Source organism: Callorhinchus milii, unplaced genomic scaffold (genome assembly GCF_018977255.1).
Source record: "Callorhinchus milii isolate IMCB2004 unplaced genomic scaffold, IMCB_Cmil_1.0 Scaffold20, whole genome shotgun sequence".
NCBI classification, from domain to species: domain Eukaryota; kingdom Metazoa; phylum Chordata; class Chondrichthyes; order Chimaeriformes; family Callorhinchidae; genus Callorhinchus; species Callorhinchus milii.
The window spans coordinates 10,366,128-10,387,975 of NW_024704761.1; the positions used below are offsets into that span (position 1 = coordinate 10,366,128).

The 21,848-nt window shown below is 43.3% G+C and overlaps 1 protein-coding gene across 1 annotated transcript; it reads left to right on the forward strand.

The window, feature by feature from the left end:
* Positions 1 to 1,657: 1,657 nt before the first annotated feature.
* Positions 1,658 to 21,541, forward strand: fbxw10 (F-box and WD repeat domain containing 10). The gene is made up of 15 exons (XM_007888886.1): positions 1,658 to 2,192; positions 5,614 to 5,835; positions 6,916 to 7,043; positions 7,192 to 7,201; positions 8,812 to 9,110; positions 9,974 to 10,099; positions 11,532 to 11,641; positions 12,267 to 12,470; positions 12,578 to 12,699; positions 13,335 to 13,483; positions 15,140 to 15,282; positions 16,082 to 16,240; positions 16,372 to 16,661; positions 17,547 to 17,714; positions 20,493 to 21,541. Exons 1-15 carry the CDS (start codon positions 1,658 to 1,660, stop codon positions 21,347 to 21,349), a joined length of 3,522 nt encoding a protein of 1,173 aa, XP_007887077.1. The 3' UTR covers positions 21,350 to 21,541.
* Positions 21,542 to 21,848: the final 307 nt, after the last annotated feature.

The following is a 21,848-nucleotide window of genomic DNA, read 5'->3' on the forward strand; positions in this document are numbered from 1 at the left end:
ACAGACACACACCCAGACACACACCCACACAGACACACACACAGACACACACCCACACAGACACACACAGACACACAGACAGACAGACACACACACACACAGACACACACACACACACAGACACACACAGACAGACACACAGACACACACAGACACACACACACAGACACACAGACAAACACACTGACACACACCCAGACACACACCCACACAGACACACAGACACACACCCAGACACACACCCAGACACAGACACACAGACACACACAGACAGACACACAGACACACACACACACAGACACACACCCAGATACACACCCACACACAGACACACAGACAGACACACACACAGACACACACACAGACACACACCCAGACACAGACAGACACACAGACACACACACAGACACACACCCAGACACACACAGACACACACCCACACACAGACACACAGACACACACACAGACACACAGACACAGACACACACACACACAGACAGACACACACACACACAGACACACAGACACACACCCAGACACACACCCACACACAGACACACACCCAGACACACACCCACACACACAGACACACACACACAGACACACAGACACACACACACACACACACAGACACACACCCAGACACACAGACACAGACAGACACACACCCAGACACACACCCACACACAGACACACACACAGACACACACCCAGACACACACACACACACACCCAGACACACACCCACACACAGACACACACACAGACACACACACAGACACACAGACACACACACACACCCAGACACACCCAGACACACACCCAGACACACACACACACCCAGACACACACCCAGACACACACCCACACACACAGACACACACCCAGACACACACCCAGACACACACCCAGACAGACACAGACACACAGACACACACCCAGACACACACACCCAGACACACACCTAGACACACAGACACACACACACCCAGACACACACACACACACACAGACACACACACACAGACACACACACACACACACAGACACACACACACAGACACACACACACACACAGACACACACACACCAGACACACACACACAGACACACACCCAGACACACACACACACACAGACACACCCAGACACACACACACAGACACACACACACACAGACACACACACACACACAACCCAGACACACACACACACAGACACACACCCAGACACACACACACACACACACACCCAGACACACACACACACACAGACACCCAGACACACACACACACACACACACACAGACACACACACACACAGACACACACACACAGACACACACACACACAGACACCCACCCAGACACACAGACACACACCCAGAGACACACACACCCAGAGACACACACACACACAGACACACACACACCCAGACACACACACACACACACAGACACACACACCACACACAGACACACACACACACAGACACACACACACAGACACACACCCAGACACACACACAGACACCCACCCAGACACCCACCCAGACCTGCCGGATCTCTCCCCCAAACTTCCAGCAGTTGCCTCGGGAGATCCCACCGGGTGCGGTATAATCCGACCCGAGGCGCCGCTCTCGGGGTCGGTACCGGGGACATGGACGTCCCGAGGAGTCGGGAAGTCACCGAGTTTCACTTGGGGACCAGTCTGACGCGCAGGTGCTTCTACGACGGCTGCTTCACGGTCCCGTGCGGCTCCTGCGAAACGTGCGTCCTCTCGGCCAAGTTGGACATCACCGCGCAGTGGTTCCCCAGAGCCGGAGAGCTCTCCAAGAGGCGCTTCCTGTCGGGGATAGTCCGCAGGTTTCACAGTCTGGACCTCCTGCAGCAGATCTCTCGGGTTCTCCAACCGACCACCAGCAAAGACTACACTTACTCCCGATCCCGAATCATCCCCAGTCTGACCGAGGACATGAGCAACCAGAGCAGCGACCGCGCTCTGGACAGGGACTTCCTGAGGAAGACCATGATGGAGACCTGGGAGTGGTTCGTGCTGAGTAAATATTGGACGAAAGTGAATTACTCTCTGGGTTTGCTGCACATGTGCGACTCTGAGCTGCTTCACGTCACCGGCAATCTGATCCGTTTGCTCATTCTCAGAAAGCAAACCATGGTGATGTGTGAGACAACAGGTACAACAGCAAAAAAAAACACCCCAAAGAAACTCTAGTCGGTGGATTTGTTGAGAGATGCAGCATCTTCATATTCTGGGGGTGTCGAGGAGAAAAGGGGTTTGAAAAAGCTGCCAAAAATAGGGTTCACATTTCTGCCATGGTCACAGAAATCGGTGAAATGTGAATAACAATGTTAATAATAATCCTTGCATTTGATATAGCGCTTTTCACGTCGGGAGGATGTTCCGCCAAAGCGCTTCACAGAATATACTGTCAAGTGAATTGACTGTATATTTGTGGGCGAACGCGGCAGCCAATTGCGCACAGCAATGTCCCACAAACAGTCGTAGATTGAAAATGACCAATTTATTCTTGTTTTTGGTTTTTTGGAGGGATTATTATTAGGCTCTGTGTGGCGTAAGGAAACTTGCCCAAGGTTTCGCCCTCTGCCTGGAATTGATCTCAGGTCTCTCACTTGCAAAGCGAGTGCTCTAACCACTGAGCTACAGGACTCCACTCCTGCATTTCGAGATTTTTAAATATATTTAAAAAAAGACCTAGCAAAGATAGCAGAGATAATAGTAGCACAGAGGACACGATTGATTGACTAACTGATCAGTCTCCTGTGTTGAAAATATCCATTACTATTGCTGTGATTTTTCAGCTTTATTCAGAATTTTCCAACAGCGCCTGCAGCAGTTGTAGCCCTGAGCATTTAGCGAGCCTCACAAATTAGTAAATCAGTAACAACTAAGAAGGGCTTCTGTTTCAGAATGATGTCGGTGATGTTTTAATAAGGTTCACAACTTCTCCCCTAGTCTGTTATTCACATGTCAGCACAGACCAATATTTTGTTGCCAGGCTACTGTGTTTTGCTAATCACAGATGGAGCAGAAACAAGGGGATAACAGTGAGTTGGCAAACTCTTCTCACATCTTAGCAACTTACTGCTAAGTTGTGGAGTTCTGTCGCTCAGTGGTTAGAGCACTCGCTTTGCAAGTGAGAGACCTGAGTTCAATTCCAGGCAGAGGGCGAAACCTTGGGCAAGTTTCCTTACTCCACACAGAGCCTAATAATAATTCCTCCAAAACCAAAAACAATAATAAATTGGTCATTTTCAATCTACGACTGTTTGTGGGACATTGCTGTGCGCAATTGGCTGCCGCGTTCGCCCACAAATATACAGTCAATTCACTTTACAGTGTGTTCTGTGAAGCGCTTTGGGACGTCCTCCTGACGTGAAAAGCGCTATATCAAAGGCAAGGATTATTATTATTATTATTATTATTATTTCTGCTCAGAAGCATCACTAACAGTGGCTGGTTTTCTGCCAGGTAAACTGTTAATATAAAGTCTGCGAGTGACACAACTTTTGTACAGCTGTGCTGAAGCAAATGGAGCTTTGTGTTTAACCATTGTTAGCTCTAATTCTGATTCTAAAACTGAGAGTGCATTCTAAGCCCAAACTGGACATAATGGGTTAATATGGAGAATAAGGCAGCTCAGTGATGATGCACACTCCTTCCCATCTCCTTGAGCTTTGGAAATATGACAGAAGCATTCAGGAGTCATTGAATTTGCATTGCCAGTTTATTAGCCTAATAATAATAATCCCTCCAAAACAACAAAAAAAATTGGTCATTTTCAATCCACGATTGTTTGTGGAACGCTGCTGTGTGCGATTGGCTGCCGCGTTTCGTCCACAAATATATGATCAATTCACTTTACAGCAAATTCTGTGAAGTGCTTTGAGTCACCTAGAAGACGTGAAAAGCGCTATATCAAATGCAAGGATTATTATTAGTGGAGTCCTGTAGCTCAGTGGTTAGACACTTGGATTCTATTTCTGGCAGCGCAAAATATTGGGCATGTTTGCTTACTCTACACGCCTCTGTTTACCTAGCAGTAAGTAGGAACCTGGTTGTTAGTCAATTGGCAGATCGCTTTTCCGGGGATAAAAAAAATTTGGTCACTCAGTCCATGACTGTTTGTGGGACACTGCTGTGCACAATGGGTTGCTGCGTTTCCCCCGCAAATATACAGTCTATTTACTTTACAGTATATTCTGTGAATCGCTTTGAGATGTCTAGAAGACATGAAATGCTCTGAATCAAATGCAGGAATTATTATAATTATTAGACCATGGCAGATCTTGAAATCCTATTTTCGTACCTTTTATTCATTCTCCTTAATAATAATAATAATAATAATTCTTGCACTTAAAATAGTGCCTTATCAGAGTGAGTGATCAAATTATTTTTTATTTATTCTGAAGCGATTATTATCCCCGGAAATGCGATCCGCCAATCGACTAATAACTGGATTCCTACTTACTGCTAGGTAAACAGAGGGGTGTGGAGTAAGGAAACTTGCCGAATGTTTCGCCCTGCCCGGGAATCGAACCCAGGACCTCTTGCTTGCGAGGCGAGTGCTCTGACCACTGGGATACAGGACTCCATACTTCCCAAGTATCTATCCCAAGTGTGTAAGTCTAGCTCAATGGTAATACTCTCACCACTGAGTCAGAAGGTTGTGGGTTCAAACCGTATATCGGGACTTGGAATCACTTTAAGATAACACTCCAATGCAGTGCTGGGGGGTAGTTGTACTGTTGGAGGTGGTGTCCTTCAGATGAGATGTTAAACCAATGTCCAGTCTGTCTGTTCAGGTGGAGGTTAAAGATCCCAAGGCTCTATTCAAAAAGAGATCAGTGTCCTGGCCAACAAATCCCCCAAATAAAGTAAAATAAAATAAAACTGGACACTCACTCCAGGCTATACAAATGTAATTTTGTTGTTGTTTGTGGGCAATTGCTGGCACAATTGGCTGCCGCGTTTCACCCACAAAAAAATACACATTCAAAACACTTTACAGTATATCTTGTGAAGCATTTTGAGACGTTGCGACAATGTGATAAGGCGCTACATCAAATGCAAGGATTATTATTATCTACCTTCCCTTTAAGCATCCCAATTGTGCTGCTTCTAGACCTGTTTGGAGCAGTGTGTTCCACAGCTCACAGCCCTTTGTGTGAAGAAGTGTATTCTGATCTCTAAGTCTTAACTACTTTAGCTCTAATCTTAACATCAAGTCCCCTTTTTTTGGATCCCTCTTCCAGAGAGCAGAGCCATTTAATATCCAACCTCCTTGAAGTGAGGTGGTATAGTATATTTCTAAAGAATCCTAATTGTACCAATTTTCATTACCATAAGTGGCAGGCTGCCGTGTGTAACCAACTTTGGTATCAAGTTGAAATGAGAAGTATTGTATTGATGGCTGACTGGTTGAGTCTGATGTTGGTGACATTTCCTTCTGGCCAAGGAAGGAAGTTGTTTGTAGTTTAGGGAGAGAAACCAGAAAGCACATTAACAGTGTCTGGAAACCTACTGAAGCTGGCATGTCCACACGCAAATCATTCAAAGATATTCATTTTTCTCAGTGGCCCATATGAAATCAACGTTGTTGCACAGCGAAATAAAAAGACAAAAGGACGATCTAATGTCTTGGAAAAAGGAAATGAAGTTCTGCGATGATCCCTCTCAGAACTCTGAAAATCCAGCTCTGATGATAGTTGCCACTTCCTTCAAGTCTACCTCAGGGGTCAGTAAAAACAAGGACTTTATCCGCTGTCTTCCTGTTCATCTGTCAAAATATATTCTTGGTAAGCTGTAATTTTTTTTAGAAAAAGATTTTGGGACAGCAGCTGTTGTTGCACCATCTGAGCCGCCCCCACCCTTTGGAACTCCATCCCACATTCCCCTCACCTTGCTCCCTCTCTTACCTTCTTTAAAGCATGTCTCAAGACCCCCCTCTTTGACCGTGCCTTCAGCCACCCTCTTTCCCTCCCTGCCTCCAACTCTACCCCAAACCCCCCCTGCCCCCACTTGGGTCCAAATCCCTGACTGACTCTGACCTAAAAAGCACTACATGGTCTTGTTATAGCTTCTGGACAGTGGTGCCATGCATATGCAAATGTATTTTGTATTGTACTGAAGTGCAGAGCAGACCCCCCCCCCCCCCCCCCACCTCTCTCACCCTTCCCCATTGATGTTACGTTAGCTGGCTCGTGGGTTCAAACATTTGTTCTTTCATTCATCCCCTTCTTTATATTGAGATTGTTGTAGACGCACTGCTGAAAGCTGAGTCACCACAAACCCACCAGGCGGCTAGTAGTTCTAGTTAGTGCTGTCAGTATTTTAGTAATAAATCTTCGTAGCAGACTGCACAACAAAGACTAACATGCGCCATTTCCGGGTCGGATTCCTTGTTAATTAATAAGAAATACGAAAACTGGAAGCACCCCATGATAATTCGCAGGAGTTGTGCTCCGATGCAGTCTATTTGGAGAAATTACTTTCCCTGGGTTGAGTTGACGCAATTCAGAGACCCCATTCTATTCTGTAATAAGAAATCCCATTAGTAATATTGTATGTTACATCCTAATAATTGTGACATTGCGAAATTGGGAATTGAAGTGGGTTATTATCTCAAAACTAACTTTAGTTATTTAAAGAGTATCAGTCATTTTGCTGACACTATCCCCAAACCACTCTCCTCTCTTTCCCTCCTGCTCAATCCTTTGCCCTCCTTTTCTTCTCCCTTACTCTCTGCTTGCTACTTCTTTCTCCCTCCTTACCCTTCTCCCTATGCTGTCCCTCTTCCCATCCCCTCCCTCATATGCACCTTAAAATAATTGTTCTAAAATGGCAAGCACCTATTAATGTAGCCTTTGTTTTATTAGGTATGTTGGATCTGACGTCACAGAAGAATTGCCTGTCTGTCTCCCGTCACTGGAATTGTCTGACCACCGAGATTGAGAAGGACATGCAGACTCAACTATTTATTCTTCAGGAGTCCCAGACAATGAAGGTATCATTCAGTGTCAGTCTTGTCCCTGAGTACTGCTTATATTATAGCAAAGCTTTTTGCACCTCTATATTCTTCACATGATAAGGTGCAAGCAAGACTTGGATCTCCAACAGTTTTAATTTGATTTTCTAGCTTTAATTTCAACCAGATAAACTTTGGTGAGTTTATAGATCACTCCATTTGCATATGCATGGCACCACTGTCCAGAAGTTATAACAAGACCATGTTATAGCTTCTGGAGAATCAAAATGTAATTGAAAGGCTGACTTACCATTCAGAGCTTTCTCTACAGTCTGATTGAAAATTCAAGCTGTGTGAAGATTTTCGTAACCTGTGACACTGTTGGGATAGCGGTGTGAGGGTTATTAGTGCCTGAGTTTGCTGTATTGTACAGTGCAAGTGGTCACACTCTGCTTCCTCTATGGCTGTCTTTTTTCTGAGAACCATGAGTGAGAGGCAGACGCTGGCACTGAAAACAGTAACTTATAGGAGGCGCATGTGACTGTTTGTAAGCTATCACCACAGTCTGTTTATTCTATAAACACAACATGTGTGTGCTGTAACTGCACTGTTTGTGTGTGTGCTAGAACTGCAGGGTATGTGCCGTGATCGGAGCTGTTGCTCTCCGATGTCCTTTTGGAATTCCAGCCACAACACAAATTCAGGTTACACCAACTTTTATTGGCAGCCCAACTAACACTCTGTTACCCTGGAGTTAGTTTGACCACTATACCCAGAACACACTTGTGAAAGAGGCACAGCCACAGTGACTAGTTGGGCAGAGCATTATATGTTCGTCTCAGGATTCTGGGTTTGAATACGGTGTGTACGATTGTTGTCTGGGGGCGGTGGGGGGAACACAGTTAAAGTAGGATTTACTATAATAATATAGAATAGAATAATAGGTGAAATGTTTTTGTTTAAAGGGTGATAGAACAAACTACCAGCTCAGATGGTGCAACAAGAACTGTAAATGGTTTCAGAAAGGAACAAGACAAATTCCCTGAACACTAAAATGATTTGATTATTAGATTTAGAAACAGATACAAGGAATGAACCTTGAGGATAATTAGATGGGAATCTAGATGGTTTACTCCAGCCTAGGCTGGGGTTGGGATACAGTGCTAGGTGCTTTACTATGCATCCGACTCTACTAGCATGGTTCAATGCTGACACCATGGTATTCTGTTCCTGAGCACTAAAGTGCTTCACCCGACAGTTGAATGGATTATATGAGTTTCAATGGAGTCTATTTTCAAAACAAACTTCCACTATTTCAAGACATCAGCTAGACTTTAAACAAGTGACCCTTTTACTCTATTTCCCTATTATAACAATAATCCTTGCATTTGATATAGCGCTTTTGACGTCTACTAGACGTCTCAAAGCGCTTCACAGAATATACTGTAAAGTGAATTGACTGTATATTTGTGGGCAAAACACGGCAGCCAATTGTGCACAGTTGTGTCCCACAAACAGTCATGGATTGAAGTGACCAATTTATTATTGTTTTTTTTCTTGAGCGATATTTATCTCAAGCGTGTGGAGTAAGAAAACGTGCCCAAGATTTCGCCCTGCCGGGAATCGAACGCAGGTCTCTCGCTCGCGAGGCGAGTGCTCTGTAACCACTGAGTTACAGGACTCCACTTATTTCTGGTGTTAAAGAATAAATTTGCCTCGGTTTTCAACACTAATTGAGTTGATGTCTTGGAATATCTCCAAAGCAGTGGCAATGTTGCAAATGACGCACTTGCCTTGTTTTGAACAGTTGTGAAAATGGGCTCCTCCCCTTTCCTCCCCATGTGTTTGGGGGCAAGAACTATATCTTACGCTTCTCCTTACTATGACAAACACGAACGAAAGAAACTAGGTGGCAAAGAACGGGCGAAAAAGATAAAGAGCAGTGTAAAAAAGCGTAAAGAGGGCAAAGCAGAGAAAGAACAAAGAAGCAAGAAAAGTTCACGAAAATTGACTCACGCAGAAAAATGCAAGAAGTCACCAGAGAAGCAAAACGTCAAGAAAATAAAGCTAATCAAACCGAAGCGTGCAGAACCGAGAATAGTTGAGGTACTTATAGCAACTGAAAGACTTAGAGTGTTGGTTAATTGTACAGTAAAACTTCCTCTCTGCACCTTCATATCCCCTCTCTTGTCTCCAATCTCTCCTCTTTTTCTTTCCACCTCTGGAGAACGCTGTTCTCAGCTACACTTACTCAGACTCCTGCTGTGGGGCATCATCCACACTTAGGAGCCTCAGTAGACCTGCTAAAAAATGACCCAATCTGTGCCCTCAACACCCTCATTAATTTACAGACTACCTCTCCTACCAATTCCCCTGGTAAGCAGCAATCTTAGTTTGAGGTGGTTCCATAAACCGAGCCTCAGCTTCAAGTCTGAGTTCCGTAAATTGAAGCACACATGGTGTGCCTGGTTTGGCTATCCACTCTCAGTGATGGATTGTTGGACTTTTTGAACTGTTGGAACCAGCTTTGTCTCACTCTGACATCTGCAGATCCATTCCCTGCATCAAGGTAGCAGAAATCTCATCTTTAAAAAAAGGAGCTGTTTATGACATCTTCCCCATAAAGCAAGAGGCGCAAGAGTTCTCATAAAATCATTTTCGAAGTAGAAATGAGAATATTTAACTGGTGCAGGGCAGAGTTCTGTACGCTGATACAGGACATCGTTCTGTGTAACCTATGGGGCAGGTGGCAGAGTACTATATTATAGATTTTGTAAGAGAAATGTGCTTTTTAACCTAGGACAGACTGTCTGGGAGAGTGGGACTCTAGGAGATAAGGTTTCTTGATAGTTAACTGGGAGAGGAAGATTAGAGAATGAGTAAAGGGACTAATAAAATGTACAATTAGGATCACTGGGGATTAAAGCATTGGGCTTTGACTTCTTTTTCTAACCATCTTTGTTTTGCAGGGGACAGCAGCACAAGGGGTCAGCTCAGTATATGCCAAAGTCATTGGTATTCCTGTCCCGAACGTCGATACAGACGGACATATCATGATTGATTATGACATTCCATCAGTTACAATAAAACCCAAGGTAAAATTTACTGGTGCATCAACCTAGGTGGTGGGAGAGTGGGGTAGGAAGGGTAGGGGTAGGAGGGGGCCGGGAGCGGGGGAGCCAAAGCTAATTTAATTTCTCAATGCGGGCAGCTATCTCATCATAGACTACTTCAGTCGTTCTGCTGGATACAAGATTTTCTTAAATTTAATTTGCTTATTAAAAAGCCACAATGCTTCCCACTGTGGAACACACAGCCTTGACAGCACTACTGTGGAATTGCAAACCATTAGGCTGTATGCAGCAGCCCCCAGGGGTTAAATGATTGTAATACCAGAGTACAAACAGTACAGCAAACATTAAAGAAAAATTTGAAAAAATATCCTCTGCCTCCCCTACCCCACACTGCCCCGCTCCACCCTTAGTTTAGAGATGAAATAAAAAGTTTGTGTAGTAGGAAACTAGTGTATTTTGTATTTTTCCCAATGTTTGGGGGGGGTGGGGGGGGGGAAGGGGGAAGGGAGAACAACAAAAAACAGTACAAAAAAAACAATTTATTTCTAGGCCAAGGGAAGTTGATTAATGGAATGACAGAGGAGATATTCCATCTGAGTTTACATGTTTACATTTTCTCTATTTCTTAGCATTTGAGAGCATGCAGAGTTTGGATAACTATGGAGTTCAGTTTCAACTATGAAGTTCTATAATAATAATCCTTGCATTTGATATAGATCCTTTCATGTCAACGAGACATCGCAAAGCACTTCACAGAACATAGTCCTGTTGCTCAGTGGTTAGAGCACTCGCCTCACAAGCAAGATACCTGGGTTCGATTCCCAGCAAGCGAAATGTTGGGCAAGTTTCCTTACTCCACATGTCTTTGTTTACCTAGCAGTAAGTAGGAATCCGGTTGTTAGTCGAATGGCAGATCGCTTTTCCAAGGATAATAACCCCTCGAGAAAAAAACACAATAATAATTTTGGTCACTCAATCCAAGTCTGTTTGTGGGACCCTGCTGTGCACAATTAGCTGCCGCGTTTCACCAACAAATATACAGTCAATTCACTTTATGGTATATTTTGTGAAGTGCTTTGAGGCATCTCGAAGACATTAGGTCTTCAAAGAACTAACAAGAAAATGGATTTCAAAATTAAGGCTATACGGTATTTAAAAATGCCAATTTCTGGATGCTCTGGAATGCTGATAAAACGGAGCAAATGTTGATTCAAGTGGAATTTCTACCCCAATTCCTGAGTCCTTTACTGATAAATAAACATGAACTGAGAGGATGATCCTGACAACAGTCTGTTCCTGAATAGGTTTAAAATAAAAGTTATTAAATTTTTTAAGCCCTGACATGGGGAGCAATGCGATCTGTTTAATGTTGCACAGAAATTGTGTCCAAAGAATTGGAATAGGATGGTTTTCTCTTTGAGTGTTCATGAGAATAATGTGTGAACTTTTACAGCAAACATTAGCTCTGATACCCATGTACAACGGGTTTCGGACTGAAATAATACAGATGGAGGAGAGGAATGTTTTCTGTGGGCCATACAATGTACTGATACTTAAAGAAGAGTAAGTACAGCTTGCCATAAATGCATTAACTCCAAAACTCGCAGTTTAATTCCTGAATATTTTAAATAACTTCAGTCCAATTCTATTCTTGCAATCCCAATTTGAAGCAGAACTATCTTATGTCATGTTTCTAATGCCCTCTGACCTTGCATGTTTGCTGCTACCCTTTACCCATGTTTATGATTTCTCTGACTTTCATTATTTTCTCTTCTCTCTTTCTTCCTTTCATCTTCTTCCTTTTCTTCTTATTCAATTTTTTTCTCTCGTTGCTTTGGGACATTGCTTTCCCTTTCTTTGGATTACCCTCTTACATCAAAGTTACCCTCAAATATTCAAGTAAATTAGCAGCACATCTCATTGTTGATTATGGGATGTTGCTTATTCAGATCAGCTGCTATGTTTGCCAATATAACAATATTCAAATAATTTCTAAACCTTTATGTTTTTTAAAGAACCTTGATTCATTTGCTTTAACTTGAAAAGCGCTGTATAACCGCACATTATTTTTATCATCATTATTCTTTGTATTGAATAAATAAAGCGTCACATTTTTTCATCTCAACAATAGAAAAAAAGACAGCAGTCTGATCATTTCATTTCATCATGTCTGATCATTTCTATTTAGGAGCAACCCCAACAGGGTAATTGATTATGCTGGTGAACAACTGATAGCAACTGGCTCATCGGACAAACATATCAGACTGTTAGATATCAAGCAAGCCAAAGAGCTGCCCCTCGTAATCCAGGGACACACTGCAGGCATCAAGGCCTTGATCATCTGTGAGAAGCGGGGCTTTGTGATCAGTGGCAGCTACGACCTCAGCATCAGGTTGGGCCTTTGATACACATTTCTTTAGGATACAATCCTCAACAACAAGTAGCTTGATAACCCTCACCCTCAATAGTTATATAAACCTGTTTTTGTTTGTCTGTTAGACAGTGGAACCTGAAGAACGGCAATTGTTTGAACGTCTTCCGAGGCCACATAGGAACGGTTACTTGTCTCGCCCTGCATGAAAACAAGATGGTTTCAGGGGGGAAAGACTGCCAGGTTAAAGGTGAGACACTGTAGGTGGAACTTGTAAAATGAATGTACTGTGTCCTGCTCCCTCCGTCTGAGATTGGCCACCCTGATTGTCACAAATTCCGTGATCTCCCAATCGAAATAAATGTAGCAAACCTAGATCAACTTCAAGATCCTTGTCCTGAACTTCAAATCACTCCACAATCATTCCCCTTCATCCCAGCTCTGTAATAATTTTACTCCCACTCAGACCTTCTCCATTTCAGCTTTGGTCTGCAGCTCGTTCCTCACTCCACCATCCCACTATCATAAACTGGACCTTTGGTCATTACACACCCACTCTGGAACTCTCTTTCAAAACCCATTGCTTTGGGGCCCCAGGATATAGGCTCAGTGGGCTAAAGTACCTCTTCCTTTCTGTAGTCACTAAAATACAAACTTCTGAAATAATGGTTACAAAACATCACATTTTTTCCCACAGTTGTAATTATCTGTGCACAGTCCTGTTTCAAGCATCATGTCGGGTAGGGAACCAATACAACAACAACAACAACAACAACAAGATTCCATTTATAAAGCGCGTTTCACGTCAGGAGGACGTCCCAAGGCGCTGAAATGAAGGGTATAGTTTATGGTGAATTTCTTAACATGCTTTTCTTTTCCTGCCAGTCTGGAACCTTCTGACAGGAAAAACTATCTGCAACTTTATGCACTCAAAGCACATCCTGGCTGTGAAAATCAGTGAACAGTTTGTGGTAAGCTCCTGTGAGCAGGGGATAGTGAAAGTCTGGAACGTGAGCCCACCTTCAGTCATCAAGGTATTAGAAGCAGTGACTCATGCGGGAAAATATTCAGTATCCTATCTGCAAGTTCTCTCGTGGAGTCCTGTAACTCAGTGGTTAGAGCACTCGCTTTGCGAGCGAGAGACCTGAGTTCAATTCCAGGCAGAGGGCGAAACCTTGGGCAAGTTTCCTTACTCCACACAGAGCCTAATAATAATCCCTCCAAAACCAAAAACAATAATAAATTGGTCATTTTCAATCCATGACTGTTTTTGGGACATTGCTGTGCGCAATTGGTTGCCGCGTTCGCCCACAAATATACAGTCAATTCACTTTACAGTATATTCTGTGAAGCACTTTGGGATGTCTAGAAGACGTGAAAAGCGCTAAATCAAATGCAAGGATTATTATTATTATTATTACACTGACAGTTGGAAGAAAGTGCAATGGGTATCCTAGAAAGTTGTAGATACAAAATTGAGTTGTCAGTTAAAAGGGAGATAGAATCGTAGGCCATTCGCCTTATCGTGCCTGCTCTTTGAAAGAGCTACCAATTAGTCCCACTCCCCATCTCTTACCTCATAGCCCTGCACATTTTTCCTTTTTATGTACCTATCCAATTCTCCTTTGAAAGCTATTATTGAATCTGTTTCCGCCACCCTTTCAGGCAGTGCATTCCGGACCGTAACAACTCTCTGGGTAAAAAAAAATTCTCCTCATCTCCCTCTTGTTCTTTTACCAATTATCTTAAATCTGTGTCCTCTGGTTACCGACCCATCTGCCAGAGGAAACAGTTTCCTGTTCATTCTGTCATAATTTTGAACACCTCTATAAATTCTCCCCTCAACCTTGTCTACACTAAGGAGAATATCCCAGCCTCTCTAGTCTCTTCACATAATTGTTGTCCCTCATCCTTGGTATCATTTTGTAAATCTTCTCGCACCATCTCCAAGGCCCTGATATCCTTCCTAAGTCTATAAGGTCATTCCCTGATAATGCAGTGGAAGGGACAGGGGATGTAGTGCAGGCCTGAGTTTGTAGAATAGAAGATAATAGGACCACAGGAGAGCACAGGTTAGGGTAGTGATTAGGCATAGAGGCATTTGAAAGTTAGAATGACAGTTTCCTTTTCGAACAGGGTGGAGCACATCAAAAATGGAGGTGATGGGTTATCAAATGCTTAGTGGGGGAAAGTTTATGTGCTGTGGATTTCTGTTTAATTCGGAGCTTGTAAAATGTTGAGCTTGGAAGATTCCATTGGAGAAATCAAGTTTGGATGGGACAAAAGATTGGATGAGGTTTCAGCTTTCTGGGTGATGAAGCGATGGAGAGGGGCAATGTGGTTGGGATAGAGGAAAGTGGACTCAACTCACTGCTATCCAATTCAGGTCTAATTTTAAGATGCTGTCTTCTTTTTGTTGATCCGCCTATGAGAGGGAAGCGCATGTCAATTCTAGCTTGTCAATTCCCCCAATTATTTTTAACACCTCAATCAGATCTCCCCTTAACAGCCTCTCAAACTAACAATTAATCTTAGGAATAGTTGATTTAATGTTGAAAAATATATAATGTGTTTGCAAACTAACCAGCTCTAATGACCAAGTAAAATATCTGAAGTACAAGACTGAACAGCATGAAGTGACCAGAAGACCGAGTTTATAAAATAACTATTTTTGTTGTACGGTTCCTTAGATCCTGGAAGGCCACCATGGACCTGTCACATGCTTGTCTTTTGACCAGTGGCATTTGGTCAGTGGAAGTAAAGACACGTATATTATGGCCTGGAGTATGGTTGGCAAATACAAGCACTGCTTAATGGTTTTCAAACATCCAAAGTAAGTCTTTTCCTTTTAACTCCAACTTCTTTCATTTTTAATGTTAGTACAAACTACTGGTTAGATCCAACTGGAAAACTGTTTCAGTTTTGGGTACCTCATTTAAGCAAAGATGTTAAAGCCTTGGAGGGGTGAGGAGAAAATTTGCACAAATGATGCCAGGAATATGAGGGGCTGGTGAGGAGAGATTGGTGGGAACAATCAAATAAGGTGATAGGGTTAGAGTCTATTGTGGGTTGCAAGAGGGAAGTAGACAGGTAGATGAAACATAGAGACTTGAACGAGTTTGGCCAGGACTCTGGGAGAAGCTCCCATCCCTGTGTCGTGGATTATGCCTAAAATCTGTTGACATACAAGAATTTTCTAAAGAAATTAATTTACGTTTTTGAACCAAATATTCACTGATCATACTGTGGAGGGATAGAATCATATTCCTCAAACTCCAGTTGTGATTGGAAATGGAAGCCTAGGATGTTGTGCGCATAGAACAAAGTAATGAGTACTGCAAATCCAATGTATATGATTTGCCTATGTGGAACAAAGTTTGGTTAGCATGCTAAACTGGGAGCAACCAGAGATTTACTCCATGACTGGGAGGCTCTGTGATGTTTTGCTGATGTTTTCCAGCCTTCAAAGTTGAAGGTACATGTAACTGGTACAAAAATTGAACAGTGCTTTGGACGCTGTATTATTTCATATTATTCATCAATGCCCCAAATATAAAACATGTCCTTCATAAGAAGACTCTGCTATTGATGCTTAATTCTCAGAAATCTTTCTGTATTCATTTGCTTCTCAGGGAGGTTTTGTGTTTGGAGTTTACTTACATGCGTGTGATCAGTGGGTGTAAAGATGGAAACATCAGGATCTTTGACCTTTGCAATGCTAACTGTCTAAGAGTATTGAGAGCAAACAGCAACATGGATGCGGTACTTTCCCTCAACATTGCAGAAAACAGGTCTGTATATCGATACTACTGCATCCCAACACTAATACAAAGGGTTCCTTACTACATGGCTACCATTTCTCTATAAAAGAAAGGCAACTTCCATAATTGTGCTCATACTCCTATGATATTGTGCCATTTAGGATTGTTGTAAACACCTTGTCCAATGTGCTGGTATTTTACTTCGAAGACGTGAGATGGGATTACGGAGCAGCTGCAGCACTTGTTGCCATTGTCAGACCAAAAGATAAGTTTAGTGCAGCTCCACTAAGGAAGCAGCCCCACAGCTATGTTCGTGCCCAGCGAATGAAAATAATTGGATCAACCAATGAAAAGATCTATCGGAGAGAGGTGGATGAAGCAGAAGAGGGTGTATCCAGGCTGTCCCACCATGCTCGCAGCCTGTCCAGCAAAAACATGGAGCTGGCAAGGAGTGAGTCTTTTCAAACTGTTCCAGAGGTTTTTTTTTGTCTATTTTTCTGCCCCTCCTCTCTTGAAAATACTGACAGACGCTGAGGTCCAGTTCCCCAGGTCTGCTATCTCCACAGGTCTCTGCTAGCCCTTCTTAATGTGTGTGAGCAGTCTATTTATGTTTGTCTGGAGCAAAGGGGTGCTGAGCCCATTTGTGTGCTCACTGGGATCCCATGCTGGAATCCACCTTTCAGTGGATTTAAGCTATTGATCAGGAGAGTGAATCATGACATTTTTCCCCTCAGTGGTTAGAGCATTCACCTCACAAGCGAGAGGACCCGGGTTCGATTCCTGGTCAGGGCAAAACATTAGGCAAGTTTCTGTACTCCGCACACACTCCTCTGTTTACGTAGCAGTAAGTAGGAACCCGCTTGTTAATTGATTGATCGCAGATCACTTTTCTGGGGGTAATAATCCCTCAAAAAAAATAATAATTTTGACACTCAATCCACGACTGTTTGTGGGATACTGCTGTGTGCAATTGGCTGCCATGTTTCACTCACAAAATACACAGTCACTACACTGTATAGTATATTCTGTGAAGAGCTTTGAGACATCTCAACGATGTGACAAGTCGTTATCTCAAATGCAAGGATTATTATTTATTAACCCTAACCATAAGATATTGAAACCATTGTAACTCAAATTGTAAAGAGCAGCCAACTCAGCAGGGAGAACAGGTTAAAACAATCCAATGGGTTAAAGTTTGTGTTTATGTTAAGGTGAGAAACAGGAAGTGCTTCAGTTGTGAGGGTGGAGGTAGATTGTCACAAACGTTTTATTACCAGTTCACAGAACATTTCACATGGAGGCTATGTCATAAAGATGACTTATTTTTGTGTGATAGATATTCAAATTGAATCGATGAAACTGGAGACTCGTCGTAAAAAGCCCTGTCGCAAGCAACTAACAGATCCAGAATCCAAGGTTTCTCCAGTTCCACTTGCCTCCAAAAGCCCAGACATGATGGTCCAAGTCAGTCCGAGGCAGGAAACACACTCTAATATTGCCTCTGGTGAGATACCTCAAACAAGTTTTCATTACATTTCATGTCTAATACAGTACATGACAAGCAAATATATTATGTGTCAAATGTTTTCATTCCCTCACTAGGGCACAGTTTCTTGATCTAAAGATGTCTCACATTTTCTTCAAGGGTTGTGGTACCTAATGAAATGAAGCAAATATTGCACCACATCATAAATATAGACAGCGCCCCGTATCTAGACGTGTCCATTTAACCAAAATGTAGGTGAGATCCCAAGATAATTTCAGCAAAAATTACACATTGGAACTTGATGCTGAGAATCTTTAACTGTCCGTGTGCGTAATGGTAAGTCTGTGGTACTGACGGAATCTGTCCAATATCTGGAATATCAATAATAGTTCAAAGATCAGAGAAACAGGTCAATGATACAGAACGCAATAGGAACCGTGCTCCACCAGTACTGATGGCCTCGCTGTTATCAATCAGAGCTTGGAGAACAATGCCTCAAGGCAGGAGCCAGCTCTCACTGCGACTGGCAATGCCAACAAGAAACTCTCAAAAGAGTTTGGTTGGGAAATTCCTTTGGAACAAATATTGACTGATTAACTGGCAAGGCTGGGGAAGTTCATAAGATCACAAGAGAGGTCCAGTTGGAGAAAGCCCTTCCACCCATTTGATCTCATCCTCATCTCATACAAAGATCACAAGACTGATTTGGATGAAGAAGGCTCTTTAGCCGTCCGGTGTGGAGGGCGCTATATAAAAGTAAGTTATTGTTGTAACCCACCTGATCTCATCTCTCCAGACGACCCATTCTTCTCCCATCTCAGCATCATGCTTTTTAAATGAATCCTGTGCCCCGGCTTCAACCATGTTTCCTGGTAACCTGTTCCAGTTATAATTACCCTCTGGGGAAGAATCCTATGCAATACAATTTATACAATACAAGTTACACATACAGCGCCTTTCACGTCTGTAGGACTCAAAGTGCTTATACTAAGTTCCTCCCATGACATAATCAAGTTGGTTCGTAAATGAGTCCACCAATCTTGCCTCGACAGCCCTTCATGGTAATCCAGTTGTTAATTACGCTGGGTAAAAAAAATTTCCTGTTGTCTGTCCTGACAACAACACTTTGTAGCCCTGCACCTGTTCCCTGCTTATTCTGTTGATGATTAGTGAACAATTAAATATCAGAAATTCCAGCAGCTTATTCTTGAGGTGGTGTGTGGGGGTGGGGTGAAGGATGTAGGAAATGTCGCAATGACAGAAAGGCTCGAATGGTCATGATCACTCACCTTGTCCCAGCATCTTTGTGCTTAAATTCTATGAGTTGAGATTTTAGGCCTAGTATATTAGCTGCTTGCTACAGAACAGTAAAGAGTTAGACGATGGCACATCGGACATCCAGGTGAACTACTGCATAGCCTTTTGAGACGGTGTACCACTTTAAAAGCGGAAGCTTAATGTGATAAGCAAGACGCCTTTCCATTTGTGCTCAAACATCAAAGATGTTGGAAGAGTCCTGCAATGGGCAAGACAACATAAAGAGCCATTCCGCTCTTATTGAAAAATGCATTCCTCGCAAGTCTGAAAAGGATAGAAAGTGAAGCAATGCAAGCTAGTGAAGAAACCGCTTTTCATACCACACGTGAAAAGCTTGATGACAGACAGATACATTAACCTGGCCATGGATTAACCTGGCCATGGGTGATGCATGTTTAGTGAAAAGCCCTCTCCGCCACCCCATGCTATTAGAACAAGGCAGTTGTTGGGGGAGAGAAGTTTGTTGCGACCTTCAAAAGCAGATCCTAATTTCAAAAGATGAATTGAGCAGATATCCACAATAAGAAATAAAGCACCAGCTATCATTCTTACTCTGGCTTTTCAAGTGGACATTGCCAAGGGAAAACCACAAAGGCGTATCTGTCTGAAAACCTCTTTGACCCTATCTGAAGCCCACAATTCTATACGTCAGTGTTAGTGGAACTTATCAGACACACTCTCAGCCTTCAAATCCAGCTGGAAGATATGTTAAATGCTAACTAGTTGCAATACTTTTATAACCCTGCAAGCCAAAGCCCTAACAGGTAAAGTGGTCCTAGCTGGACAAGCAGCGGGAAAGCTTACGAGAAAGTGATATCAATGGTGAACTATGTGGTCCAGCAGTTACCCCCAAGCGTTGACACTTGCCAACCTGCGCCTAATACTTTCCGGAATTAGATAAGCAGGATGCATCCCTCCAGGGAGAGGGTGCGCTTTCCAACCATCTATCTCTGGGATTTCCATGTGTAGGTGGGATGCAGGGAAATCTCAGTTTGGTTTGAATACTCTTAACCATGGTGATGTGTTTGCGCATGTGTCAGACACCTGGCTGACCAAACAAAATAGTGGGATAGGGGCAGCTGATGCTGACTAGAGTATGCATTTGGACTTCAGTATACGGGTCGATTTGTGTGTGGGAGATGTGGGGATGGGGTGAGGCTCGCACTGTGGGGGAGGGGGGAAGGCTGGCACTGTGTGCGGGGTGGGGGGGAAGGCTGGCACTGTATGTGGGGTGGGGGGGAAGGCTGGCACTGTGTCGGGTGGGGGGGATAACTATGTTTAAGAGGAAGGGCTGGCTTTATGTATGGGAGAGGAGGCACTGTGTGTGGGGTGGGGAAGGCTACACTGTGTGTGTAGGGGTGGGTGTAGAGGACTGGCGTTATGTGTAAGGGAGGGGAGGGCTGGGAACGTGAAATTTGTTTATGTAACTTTATCTGAATGTTTTTCATTGGTTGTAACTTCTCCCTGGTCTTTGTACAGATGCAAAACCCCTCTCAGCAGCATCGCGCAAGATATTGGCAAGTGAGAAGAGAACATTAGAGCGGATAAAGACACGTGGGCCCCACAGACCTAGGACCCCGGACCAGATTTATATGTCTATTGCATCCATGCAGCGCTTGCCCAGAGGAGACAAGACGGATGAAAACACTCTGTACAATATTTCACTTTCGCAGGAATGGGGTCCACGTCCCACTGGTCCGGACAGCTGCAAAGTAATCAGTGAAACCGCAGAGAAGTCTCTGAAAAAGATTCCGGACACATTCAATGCCCGCCAGTCCACAGATGGCTGTGTGTGCATCAAAACAATCATCACTCCCTTTGAGGTGAGAGAGCAAGAATTGAAGCAGAATTTCAGTTTGCACAGCCATAATGTGAAGTGTTTTATACCCAGACCTGTTCTGATACGTTCAAAGTCAGCCCAGTGCTATGGAGAAACCCCTTTCCATCTTAAAAGTGAGAAGATCAGACCTCAAACTGCAGTGGATGATATCATTGAGAACCACCTGGCTTTTCCAAAAGACCAGCAACGGAGCTCTGTCGCTCCACAAGGAACAAAGCCAACTGTGTCATTCGATAAACTGATTGTAGACAAACGACCACCTATGGACCCATATCGAAACCGGAGCGGTTTCTACCTCAGGACACTGAAGGAACAGAAAGAATACACAGAAAGAATTGCGCAGAGTCATAGCAAAAGTCAGGAAATGGAAACTGAGCAGAAGGACAAAGCAAGCCGGCAAGCTTGGCTCAGGAGAGTCAAGGGCCTTCCCATTGAGTATTTCACCAAGGAAGGGATGCTATCAGCCCCTGAATTGGGGTCTAATAGTTATATATGAGCTCATGGAATCTCATATTGATTATATGTGATATACATACATAATGTACTGGCAGTAGGTAACAATTCACATGTATATTGTAAGACTGCTGTGGGTCTCATGAGCCCTGGCTGATTGGAGTTAGACAGCAAAACTGCTACAGCAGACATGTTTGATTTAGATGCAGAGTACATGTTCGTTCATCCTCTAAAATGGGGCAGAATTTATCAATAAAGCGTCTGCCACTTCTTTAGCTTTTTGCTTCTTTAGCTTTTGGTTTCATGCTCACAATGACCTCCTGAAGAGTACATGTGGACCAGACATAATAATGTTAATCTGTCAGATGGGCAGGTGAGCAGATCATATAATAATAATCCTTGCAGATGATATGGTCCCTCGTCACATCTTTGAGATGTCTCGAAGTGCTCTGCCGGATATACTGCAGATATTTGTGCCAATTGCGCACCGCAGACATGGAAAAAAAAATGTCTTTTCTAAACAATGTACCGATCACGTCTGG

Excerpts from the sequence above, each read along its gene's own strand:
- fbxw10 (XM_007888886.1), top strand. The coding sequence starts at position 1,658 with ATGGACGTCCCGAGGAGTCGGGAAGTCACCGAGTTTCACTTGGGGACC. Across the intron at positions 11,642-12,266 it reads GTACTGATACTTAAAGAAGA|GAGCAACCCCAACAGGGTAA; the intron begins GTAAGTACAGCT and ends ATTTCTATTTAG. Across the intron at positions 13,484-15,139 it reads GCCCACCTTCAGTCATCAAG|ATCCTGGAAGGCCACCATGG; the intron begins GTATTAGAAGCA and ends ACGGTTCCTTAG.